Source organism: Schistocerca nitens, chromosome 4, assembly GCF_023898315.1.
Source record: "Schistocerca nitens isolate TAMUIC-IGC-003100 chromosome 4, iqSchNite1.1, whole genome shotgun sequence".
In the NCBI taxonomy this organism is placed as follows: domain Eukaryota; kingdom Metazoa; phylum Arthropoda; class Insecta; order Orthoptera; family Acrididae; genus Schistocerca; species Schistocerca nitens.
The window spans coordinates 345,916,476-345,928,836 of NC_064617.1; the positions used below are offsets into that span (position 1 = coordinate 345,916,476).

Genomic DNA, 12,361 nt, shown 5'->3' on the forward strand with positions numbered 1-12,361 from the left:
TCCATACAAGTCTCGGATGGCAGGTAAAATGGATGTCTGTAGCTTCTGAAGGTACACCTCAGCGGTAACTGTGCCGTCAAAGAAGAATGGCCCAATCAAGCCCCGGTAAGACAACCCACACCACAAATTCACGGCTTTGTCTACATGGACGTTCAGATTTTCAGCAGCCCAGTAGATGCAATTGTGGCGATTTACTGTACCATTGAGCTTGAAATGAGTCTCATCAGACCACACAATCATCTCTGCAAACTCTTCATCGTTGCGCACCATGTTAGTAAACCACTCGCAGTACTCCATTCTATGATCTGGGTCATCCTCATTCATTGTGTGTAGCAATCGTGGGATGTAGCACTTCCACTTTCCTGTCTTCAAAATTCACTGAACATTTGAGTGACTCACTCCAGTTTCACGGGCACACTGTCTCACAGACTTCTGTGGTGAGCGAGTGAATTGTTGTAACACACAACGGGAGTTAGCTGGACTTGTTACTTTTACAGGTCATCCAGATCGTTGTTTGTGTACATCTTTAACACAGCGTTCGGCTTCGAATTTGTCTCGAATGTGACAAATCGTTAAATGTGTCAGTGGCTCTGTTTGATACTCATTTCACCATTTCTGTTGAACCTCATTAATGTTTTCGTACTTAAAATACCACTTCAAAACTGACTTCCTTTCATGGAATGTAAGCCTTGCGCCAGCCATGTTTACTCGAGTAACTAGGTGCAACTAAGAACAATACACTGACTATCTGGCGACTGTCATCTGACAAAACAAAACTGCAATACAACGCTTGTGTGGCAATTGCCAGAACTACAAACTATTACACTACCAAAGATGAGACAACTCCATCAGTTAATTTGCCAATTATGGACTTTTAAACAGTGGATACATTTTTTTGGACCCCTCTGTAGAGCCAAAAGGAGAAAACAAGCTAAGACTATCTTGCAAATAAAATAAAATATAAATAAAATAATCCCTTTTGAAGGTTTAGCAGAAGCAGATATTTCTTTCAGAAAGCTGTTATTATAGAAAATAAAAAGTATTTATGTCATTTTATTATTTTATATCCAGTAACAATTCTACGACAAAAAAAAAGAAAAAACAGTTTCATCTTCAGCCATGTAGCTGGGCAGACTTTTATATAGTATATCTAATCATAAAAAATGCTTATTACACCAAAAAATTGATGCTAATTTTACCAAAAATAGATGCCACATTTTCAAGCCCCTACTAATTAACATTGTACATGAAAGACTTAGCCACATCCTCATGTCTTCATGTGTCTCACTGTTTGTGATCATTACACTTTCATGCCATGGAGATCAGAGTTAGAGTTCCAGCAGTTAAACATGAGAGCAAAAAGCTTCTGCATCAGGAAAATTTTAAAGGCACACATTTTTTCAACATAAGCATGTTTATGTAATTATTAACCAGCTTGCAGTGTTGCGAGAGAGAGAGAGAGAGAGAGAGAGAGAGAGAGAGAGAGAGAGAGAGAGAGAGAGAGAGGTGGGACAGTTTTGAAGACCAGTTCTCAGATGCTGTATTATCTACAATAGGACCACTGCTAGCAAAATATTGAGGTTTACAAAGTAATCTTCAAGTTGGTTACTGCTTTATTTCACATAAAATAGCCAGTGAAAAGACCTTTGAACGTTTGTTTAGTTTGTATGTAATATGAGAACGGATACTGACTCAACATACAGAGAATGTGTTGAGCAGCAGGTAGAGACATAAAAAGTTGCTCAGGTGCTAGTAGAACATGCACACTGGGGGTTCTGTACAAATATAATTATGTATATAGACAGTTCATCAGTTCCCAGAATTGAGATTCTTGACAATTTTTGCCTGTTATCATAATTGATGCTGGTAAGATGTCGGTCCCAGGGATTCCCAGACTTTCAGGAATGTTTTAATTTCACGATGGATAACAAATGAATTTTTTTGTGTGATCTACTCATAGTTACAAATTTTCAGTTTTCTGATTTCTTTCCTTTACTTGTACAGTGAAACCTTGCTTCTTTCTGAATTTCATGATTCTATGTCAATGGGAAGTATTCTATATGTTTTAACGACTGAGTTCGGGAGTATCAAAATATGAGACATTGATGGCCATATCTTTTGATTGTATTGATCCAGAAGCCTAACTTTTTTACACGAATGATGGACTATAGGCCTCAGTATTTGATGTAAATTTCAACTTGATACGTCATATGGCTACCTGTTCCCGAGGAAAAGGTGGCTTAACGGACAGGCGGATGGATGAACAGACAGTCTGAAAAGTGGCAAAGTCCTTTTTTAAAATTTTGTGTGTGATATAATTACAAATTAACAATTTTAGATTTTTTTCCTTTGGCTGTGCTGTGGAACCTTGCTTCTTGCCAAATTTCATGACCCTAGGTCAACAGGAAGTACCCTGTGGGCTTTGATGAGTGAGTTTTTGAGTATCAAAATATGCAATCTAAGTGGCCATATCTTATGATAGCACTGACTTAGAAGCTTACATTTTTTGCAGTGCCAAGGGTCTGAAGTCCTTAATATGTGACATAAATTTCAACTTGATAAGTCTATCTGTTTCGCAGAAAAATGTTTTTGACAGTCAGACAGATAAACAGACGGACAACGAAGTGATGCTTTAGAGTTCCGTTTGTACTGAATGAGATATAAAAGCCTAAAAAGTTGTTGAACATTTAAATCAGCTCTTATACTTGCTTTCCTCATCAAGGACTCTATGTAAAGCATGTGCATGATCCTTGTATACAGATGTTGCTGAGGGAGCTGCTATCTTACATTTGGTATGAATTATCACACCATTTCAGACTGCAATCTTTTGTATTCCACAGCTCAGTTCTCACTTCATTACAGTCTTTGCTCCTTAAAAACCAAAATTGAAATGTAGACCTGGTAACATTTATTAAATATATTTTTGTGAAATGGGTGAACATATAATTTGGAACTATTTAAAATAGTGTATTTTTTAGCCACTGTTTACATTCTTTATATATCCTGGAAAACTGAAAATAAATATTATGGGAATTAACTGTATCAGTTGCCTCAATACATGTCACATATTCATTCTCTTTCAACTAATCTTCTGTTTTGTATCAACTATAAAATGAAAATTATTTAAAAAAGGTGTGTTAGTATGTGTTTTGAAGTGCTTGTGACAATAAATGACCACTGAATATTGTACCTTAATCAAATATCATTATTCAGTAATTTTGAGTCATAGGTTGGAATTTGAGAACCATTGGCTGTAAACTCGGCCACTTTCATTTTGTAGTTTTTTGTTGCTGGTAGGACAGAGTTGTATGCTCTGTTGTCTATCAAAAACAGTAGCCCTTGAGGTATAATCTTTGACATACAGTCAATATTGGAAACGTGTAACAACATTTGTGGCAAAACACCTGGCCACCATTGTGTCTGCCTCATCTCTCGTTTCTGATTTTGCCATTCACAAGGTGGAGCACATTTTTCTTCACTCCAACTTGCTTCAAAAAGAAAATGATAGTAGCGGTACTTCCCTTTGTTAATGTATCTCGGTTGGCTTCTGCATCTGTTACGAGAATTTTGTTGTCTTTGATTCCTGCTTTCTCTCAGCTTACTTTGTAGTTCATTGATCCATGCGTGCTATTCATGTAACTGTAATGTATAATATACAGCTGATGACAACCTCTCTTATGAAATTGAATGAATTTCATTAGCTGATCCCATTTCTATAATTCTTTTTACCACGAGAGCGTATTTATCTACACCCTCTTCAGAAATAGTTACAATGCTTCAAATATATCCTGTAAGTTGGTCTAACGATATAAAGTTTTCAGAGTCTTGTGTGCCACATTTTTTCCTGCACAACCTTTCATTATTAACAACAGCTGAGTTTGGTTTTTGGTTGCATAACTACAGTTTGTTGACTAAGCTTTTCATTTGGCTCACTTTCTTCAACACTGTTAAGAGGCTGTTTTTTTTTTGTGTAAGGAATGTTTATTTAACTTAGAACTGGTGATGGGTGCCCAAATATTTTCAACAAATTGTGACCCCAGGCTCCTAGTAAATAATTAAACTTTGTAGATTCAGTTGTTATGCTGGCTACTTGAAATTGTGCTTCAGCTTTGCAGAAGCAGGTTTGGCGGCACAGAATGGTGGTAATATCATGATGATCTTGTCCACTTCAACTTTTCCTGGAGCTGCAGCATTTTTGGTGGTGATTTCCATGATCTTTTACTTTTTGTCGTACCTAGTAAATCATGTTGGGATCACCACTTGAGTGAGCTCATTCCTTATGATTGGCACAAAATCCAATTAAGCCAAACACACTTTCAGAATACAACACTTTTTATTTTACAACTCACTTGTCATGTCTTTACAATCTATCAAAATGTAAACACAGTAACAGGTATGTTTTTAGTGATATATTCATAAAACAAGTGAACGTATAATTTGGAATTACTTGAAATAAATAATTTATATTTTTAGTCACCGTTTACATTTTTGTATGTCGCCATGCTACTCTAATTTGTGTTCACTCTAAGCTACAAATTGTTGTGCTGTGTCCACACACATTGTGTGTTTAGAAATTTGATTAAATAATGGGAGCACTTGTCTAATACTGTGTAGCATCACTTTTGGCATCCTAAACTGCCTGAATCCGTCTCAAGATCCGTGAATATAAGTAAAAAAGCATACAATTGGGTTTTATAACTGCTTGCACTAAGAAATTATTCTGCTTATTTGAAGTGCTACAGGAGGGTGATGGGCCATTAATTATTTTTTCATTAAAGACAGCAATGATATGATGCACCTTGTTTGTATCAATAACTTTCTCTTCCATTATCATGTGTAGCGGACGATGTTTTCCCTTGAATTCTGTACGCTGCCATGAGACTAGAGGCAGAAGCTGTTGATAATCATAGAAAATTTGCAACTGTTGTCAGTTATTTGTTCTTATTGAAATCCTATAATGTCTTACTTCACGGTAGATTACTAAAATACCATAATAGTCATTAGATACTGGTGGCTCTGAAAACTGTGTTATTTCATGAGGAAAAACAAAAGACAACCTCCATGTTTGTAAGGAAGTTGGGGAACATGCTTCATAAATTAAATGTTTACCCCAAGATCCTATGTTATTTTATCTAGCCCCTGTATTCCACCCAAGCTTTTCACTGTCATATTTATTATTTTTATTTATTTATGTGTCAGTATCTTAGATTTGTACATTCTACTGCAAGTAAGGGAAATATTATCCATTTTGTGCTTTAAAACAGTATCAATATTGGAATGGACAAGCTGGTGTTATTGTTGTAGGTCTTTGAATAAGATGTGCCACTCACAAAGTTCTTTATTTTTTTCTGCTCCAGGCGGTCGTACTTATCCTTGAGGGCAACCACAGCGCAGAGGTGAAGGAGCAGGCGCTATGTATCCTTGCAAACATTGGGGACGGGGAGAGTGCCAAGGAGTACATAATGGCAAATGAAGATGTTCTGAAGAAACTGACAGACTATATGGTTAGTAGTGCTTTTTAAACAGTGAACAATTTTTTTTATTTCCGTATAAGCGTTGAAAGTCAGTGTTGCTGCAGTTTTGTAAATGGAACTACTGAATACAGATTTGTTAAATATCCATCAGCCATTTATTTTAGCTCATAAGTAGCTACAAATGGTCTACAGTTGTATTTTAGTGAACATTTTATAATTGTAAATAATTAATTTTAAAGCATTGCAGTGATGGATTTGTATATATCTCAAAGGGCACAATATTCTGGAGAATTGAACTCACAGTGACAGTTGCATTTCTAGACAGTGATCAAAGGGTGTGGTCTTCCATTCCTTTTTCTCTCTTTATTTCATTTTTTATTAATATTTTTCTGTGAAATGTAAATGTTGTTATATATAGCTAAATAGATATAGTCATCAGATTGAAAGATCATTATGATCCTGCCCAAAAGGATACTGCTACAACTCAATCTGTTGAAGCAGAAAGAAACTAAATACTGAAGTGAGTGTTACTTCCTTTGTATGTATTGCAGTGTGTCTGCAGGTGAATTACCTATCCCTGTGGCACCTGTTAGGTTTCTGTGTTTTGTAGTATGTGTGGATTGCAACATTGCATGTAAGAAAACTTCAAAGTTATATTACATTCTTCACACAGCAGAATACTTACTGTCTTATCACTACATTTTTCAGTCTCACAAACTAAAAACTGTAACAGCATACATTGAAATGGTTTGTGAATAACACAATTATTTCATAAACAACTCAAGGAGCTGTGCAGGGAAAACATGTGGGTGATTGTCACAAAATATGTGAAGTTAGAGTTGTGAGAGAGACAAAGAGCAACTTTGGATCAGGACTTCACACTATTGTGACATGCTGTATCGTTTAATGTTTCACAAGCATTGCTACCCACACCTATATGTGAGCCTCACTCATGCCAGTCCGTAGGAAGTCATATTGTGTCGAGCACAGTGAACTTTTCTTTTCAAACAACATAACGTAATTCTATTGTGCAAACATTTTCTAACAAATACTTTACAGCTCAGACAGGGTAATGCTGAAGAAGTGCTTCATCTGTACATGGGGAGAGGCCAGATAAGAAAGCTTCAAAATACCAGAAAATTTTATACTACAAATGGTAGACACTGTTTCCAACCAATCATTTTAAACATGACAGATGCATGATCAGGCTCACACTTCTTTTTATTTGTCACATTCGTAAGTACCATCTGCATCACGCCAAATGAGTTTGAAAGTTTGTGCTTGCAAACTTCTCCAATTGGACATGACAAGATGCCTTAATGACAGCGCAGTTCTCCTAAATATGCTATCGAGTGTTCAGTGCACAGAATGCTTGCATCTTGTTAGTAGAAAACACTCATAAATTAAAGAAACACCAAATACAATTTTTGGAATGTATTTGGTAAAAACTGAGACCTCACATCATGTAACATGTATTTACACCTACAAACTGAAACATTCCTACAAAAAACTTTCAAGAATAGTTAAAAACTGCCAATTTGGCTACATAAACAAAAATGTGGTTCATACAAGATTGTGCACCTCTTTCATTTTAGGAGACAAGTGAGCCATTTAATTCTATTTTTCATAATTATTGAAATATTTTCTCCATATCTAAATAAGCGAGAGTGCTTTTTATGGGCCAACACGAAAAGTGGTCTGCAAGGCAGAAATAGCAGGTGCCATTATACTGCGTCGTGCATTACTTCATGAAAATGGGAAGTGTCAGAATGAATGTCCTCTTTAGGAGATGATGGAAGCCCATTTTCAACCTAGAGTGAAACAATTTAAACCATTCTTTTCGTGTGAGAATTTTGTTTTCAGAAACTTGCATTTCTGTGTAATTATTTTTATCCCTTGTTGTCGAAAATGGTAGTTTTCTTGAATATATTCAGTGTTTGACATGTGGTAATGTCACAAAAATGAGACAACATTATTTATTTTTGATACTATATAATTTACTGTAAATATTTTCTGTTTTTTATGAAAATACACAAATTAAACTATTTAGTACATTAGTCAGTCAACATTTTCTTTTCATTTTCTCTTGATATTACAAATCTATGTTCTGTTGCTATATGTGCAGCACTATTCTAATTAAAGGTTAACCAACACATATTGTTGAGAGGAAATGGCAGGTTTAATGTCCATGTGTAGTAGAATGTTCGACAGAGTACTGCTTCCTAAACTTGAGCCACCAAAAACTGCGTTGTAGCATTAGTTCTTTCTTCAGTTGTTAAAAAAGAATTATCACTAACCATTTGAATATATTTCACTGATGAAGTGAAGCCTGACCATATATATGTTTGTTTTAACAACATTGTGAAAGGATAGATGTTGCTTCCCACATAGAGGAGGCATAGAGTGGCAGATAGGCACAGTGAGAAAGACTGCTTGATGATATTCAAGTATCAGACTAAATCCTACGTCAGATGTAGACAACAAAACTCACTCGCATTCACACAAGCGCAACATACACATACACATGACCAATGTGTTCTCTGGGCCTGAAGACCTGACCTTTTTCACCAAGTTGGTGGGGAATATGGAGTAAAGGAGCTTGAATGGATAGAGGTCATCGTGGAAGAGTGAGTTCTAGCCGGATATGTGTAATTTGATGGTCAGGCCATTTGGGAGGATTCCAGGAGTAAGGAGACAATGCAGGTACACTATGTGAGTTTGGATTGGCATGAGGTAGGGAAATTTTCCTGTATTGGTGCAGATAGAAAGAACAAGGATCCATAGTGGAGGATAAAAAAAAACGTTTAAAATTATGTAAAGATACATGAGCATAGACAAAAATACACAAACAAAATGTAATGAATGAAGTGCAGGAAAGACAAGGTGAAACCCAAGTAAGTGTAGTCAAAAATGAGATGAGAACGAAATAAAATAGTCAGGAAAGCAGGACAAGATTAAAGTGAAAGTAAAAATAAAATGAAGTTGGGCTTCTCTGCTCTACCCAGATGTAACAGTGGCCATTTGGGTTGTGGGTGTATAGGGTGGGGAGAGAGAGAGAGAGAGAGAGAGAGAGAGAGAGAGAGAGTTGGTCCGATAGCTGAATAATATCTATCAGTCTCTTTCATTGTGCCGGTCTGCCACTCAGTGCCTCCTTTATGTGGTGAGTATCTGCCCTTTTATGTTGTTGATATTCCTAACATAGTCAACCGAGCGAGGTGGCGCAATGGTTATCACACTGGACTGCGCAATGGTTATCACACTGGACTCGCATTTGGGAGGACAACGGTTCAATCCCGTGTCCGGCTATCCTGATTTAGGTTTTCCGTGATTTCCCTAAATCACTTCAGACAAATGGTGGGATGGTTCCTTTGACAGGGTACAGCCTACTTCCTTCCCCATCATTGCCTAATCTGATGAGACTGATGACCTCGCTTTTTGGTCTCTTCCCCCAAATCAGCCCAACCCAACCCCAAATTTTAGTGTTGCTTTACTGACATATGGTGAGATTGGCCATATCTTCTAACAAATAACTTGCAAGAAATGCAATATTATTACCAAAGCTGTATGATGATGAGGGTGAAAGTGAATAAGAAAGAAAAATTTTGTAAAATGCTCCCAACAGGCAGAGATGTTTGTTTAATATTATGTTTCAAAGATATTCAATGTCCACACGTTAAAATACACACAGCAGTTTCCTCATACATGAATGTTCAGCCATATCTAGGCTGAGTACATGGGACTATGCCTTTTTCTACTTTTTCACATTGATTCAGGGGTCTGTAGCTTACCCACATGTTATTATCTTTTATTACACAAATTAAGTTATATATTAGTGTAACAAAATATGATAGTCACTTCATCTATCTACATACATAAACATATACTCTGCAAGCCACTGAAAGGTGAATGGCAGAGAATACCATTTGCCACTACCAGACATCCCTTTTCTGTGCCACTTGCAAATGGAGTGAGTGAAAAAAATACTATCTGTATGAGCCCTAATTTCTCTTATCTTGTCTTCGTGGTCCTGGTGTGAAATTTAAATTGGTGTCAGTAGAATAGTTTTTTAGTCAGTTGCAAATGCCGGTTCACTAAATTTTCACAGCAGTGTTTTGTGAAAAGAGCATCCCAAACCCTTCAGCAGTGATTTTGCTAAAGAGTAGATTAAAATAAAAAAGGAAGATAACAGTTTAACATCCTGGTGACTTTTTACAAGCTTGGATTGGACATGATTGTGCAAGAAAATTGTCTGTGGGATTTTCAGAGGAACCACCTGGTCATCCACATGGAATGATTTAGAGGAACCATAGATAAATTTAAGCTGGATGACTATACAGATTCTGCTCCTCCTAAACATGAGCACAGCACTGTAAGCATGTGGCATCAAACTCCGTGTATAATTTACTCTTGAACCTTTCTATGCCAGATGTGCTCTTATTAGACATGGCACTTTAAAATTAATATTATATTAGATTTAATGTACTTTTCACTACAGTTGATCATAGTCAGGAGGTCGACGCGGATGTAGAATATGCCAGAACAACAAGTACACACAGTAAATATCTACAATGAAAGACAAATATGAGTATGCTAATGCATATTCCACAGATTCCAAATGAATGGGTGTGGAACGAGTCAAACAATGTTTAAACATACTTTCTTTTATGAGGTAATAAACACTGAACCACTGATCAACCACAATCTATTGGTTATGAACTGTAGATTAAAACTGAAGAAACTGCAAAAAGGTGGGAATTTAAGGAGATTGGACCTGGATAAACTGACTAAACCAGAGGTTGTACAGTGTTTCAGGGAGAGCATAAAGGAACAATTGACAGGAATGGGGGAAAGAAATACAGTAGAATAAGAATGGGTAGCTCTGAGGGATGAAGTAGTGAAGGCAGCAGAGGATCAAGAGATACTGAATTTAATTGATGAAAGGAGAAAGTATAAAAATGCAGTAAGGGAAGCAGGCAAAAAGGGAATACAAACGTCTCAAAAATGAGATTGACCGGAAGTGCAAAATGGCTAAGCAAGGATGGCTAGAGGACAAATGTAAGGATGTAGAGGATTATCTCACGAGGGGTAAGATAGATACTGCCTACGGAAAAATTAAAGATACCTTTGAGGAAAAGAGAACCACTTGCATGAATATCAAGAGCTCAGATGGAAACCCAGTTCTAAGCAAAGAAGGGAAAGCAGAAAGGTGGAAGGAGTATACAGAGGATCTATACAGGAGCGATGTTCTTGAGGACAATATTATGGAAATGGAAGAGGATGTAGAAGAAGATGAAATGGGAGATATGATACAGCATGAAGAGTTTGACAGAGCACTGATAGACCTAAGTCGAAACAAGGTCCCAGGAGTAGACAACATTCCATTAGACCTACTAACGGCCTTGGGAGAGCCAGTCCTGACAAAACTCTACCATCTGGTGAGCAAGATGTATGAGACAGGTGAAATACCCTCAGACTTCAAGAAGAATATAATAATTCCAATCCCAAAGAAAGCAGGTGTTGACAGATGTGAAAATTACCGAAGTATCAGTTTAATAAGTCACAGCTGCAAAATACTAACACAAATTCTTTACAGACGAATGGAAAAACTGGTAGAAGCCGACCTCAGGGAAGATCAGTTTGGATTCCATAGAAATGTTGGAACATGTGAGGCAATACTGACCCTACGACTTATCTTAGAAGAAAGATTAAGGAAAGGCAAAACTACATTTCTACCATTTGTAGACTTAGAGAAAGCTTTTGACTATGTTGACTGGGTTACTCTCAAATTCTGAAGGTGGCAGGGATAAAATACAAGGAGCGAAAGGCTATTTACAATTTGTACAGAAACCAGATGGCAGTTATAAGAGTCGAGGGACATGAAAGGTAAACAGTGGTTGGGAAGGGAGTGAGACAGGGTTGTAGCCTCTCCCCGATGCTATTCAATCTGTATATTGAGCAAGCAGTAAAGGAAACAAAAGGAAAAAATTGGAGTGGGTATTAAAATCCATGGAGAAGAAATAAAAACTTTGAGGTTTGCTTATGACATTGTAATTCTGTCAGAGACAGCAAAGGACTTGGAAGAGCAGTTGAACGGAATGGACAGTGTCTTGAAAGGAGGATATTAGATGAACATCAACAAAAGCAAAACGAAGATAATGGAATGTAGTCAAATTAAATCGGGTGATGCTGAGGGGATTAGATTAGGAAATGAGACACTTAAAGTAGTAAAGGAGTTTTGCTATTTGGGGAGAAAAATAACTGATGATGGTCGAAGTAGAGAGGATGTAAAATGTAGGCTGGCAGTGGCAAGGAAAGTGTTTCTGAAGAAGAGAAATTTGTTAACATCAAGTATAGATTTAAGTGTCAGGATGTCGTTTCTGAAAGTAGTTGTATGGAGTGTAGCCATGTATGGAAGTGAAACATGGACGATAAATAGTTTAGACAAGAAGAGAATAGAAGCTTTCGAAATGTGGTGCTACAGAAGAATGCTGAAGATTAGATGGGTAGATCACATAACTAATGAGGAGGTATTGAATAGAATTGGGGAGGAGAGGAGTTTGTGGCACAACTTGACTAGAAGAAGGGACCAGTTGGTAGGACATGTTCTGAGGCATCAAGGTATCACCAATTTAGTACTGGAGGGCAGCGTGGAGGGTGAAAATCATATACTAAGCAGATTCAGAAGGATGTAGGCTGCAGTAGGTACTGGGAGGTGAAAAATCTTGCACAGGATAGAGTAGCATGGAGAGCTGCATCAAACCAGTCTCAGGACTGAAGACCGCAACAACAACAAACACTGAATAGAAGACTCATTTTACAATACTTATTTACAACGATCACATCAGAGCACCAAGTTGTACAGCAGTCAGATTGTACTAATATTCACA

At 37.0% G+C, this 12,361-nt stretch overlaps 1 protein-coding gene across 2 annotated transcripts in view; it reads left to right on the plus strand.

Moving 5' to 3' along the window:
* LOC126251723 (armadillo repeat-containing protein 8-like) overlaps positions 1-12,361 on the plus strand; it is a 118,526-nt gene that overhangs the window by 69,363 nt on the left and 36,802 nt on the right. For both annotated transcript variants that reach the window (XM_049952325.1, XM_049952324.1), the window contains one exon: positions 5,358-5,504. In XM_049952325.1, coding sequence (XP_049808282.1) covers positions 5,358-5,504 — 147 coding nt within the window. The remainder of the gene's footprint in view (positions 1-5,357; positions 5,505-12,361) is intronic.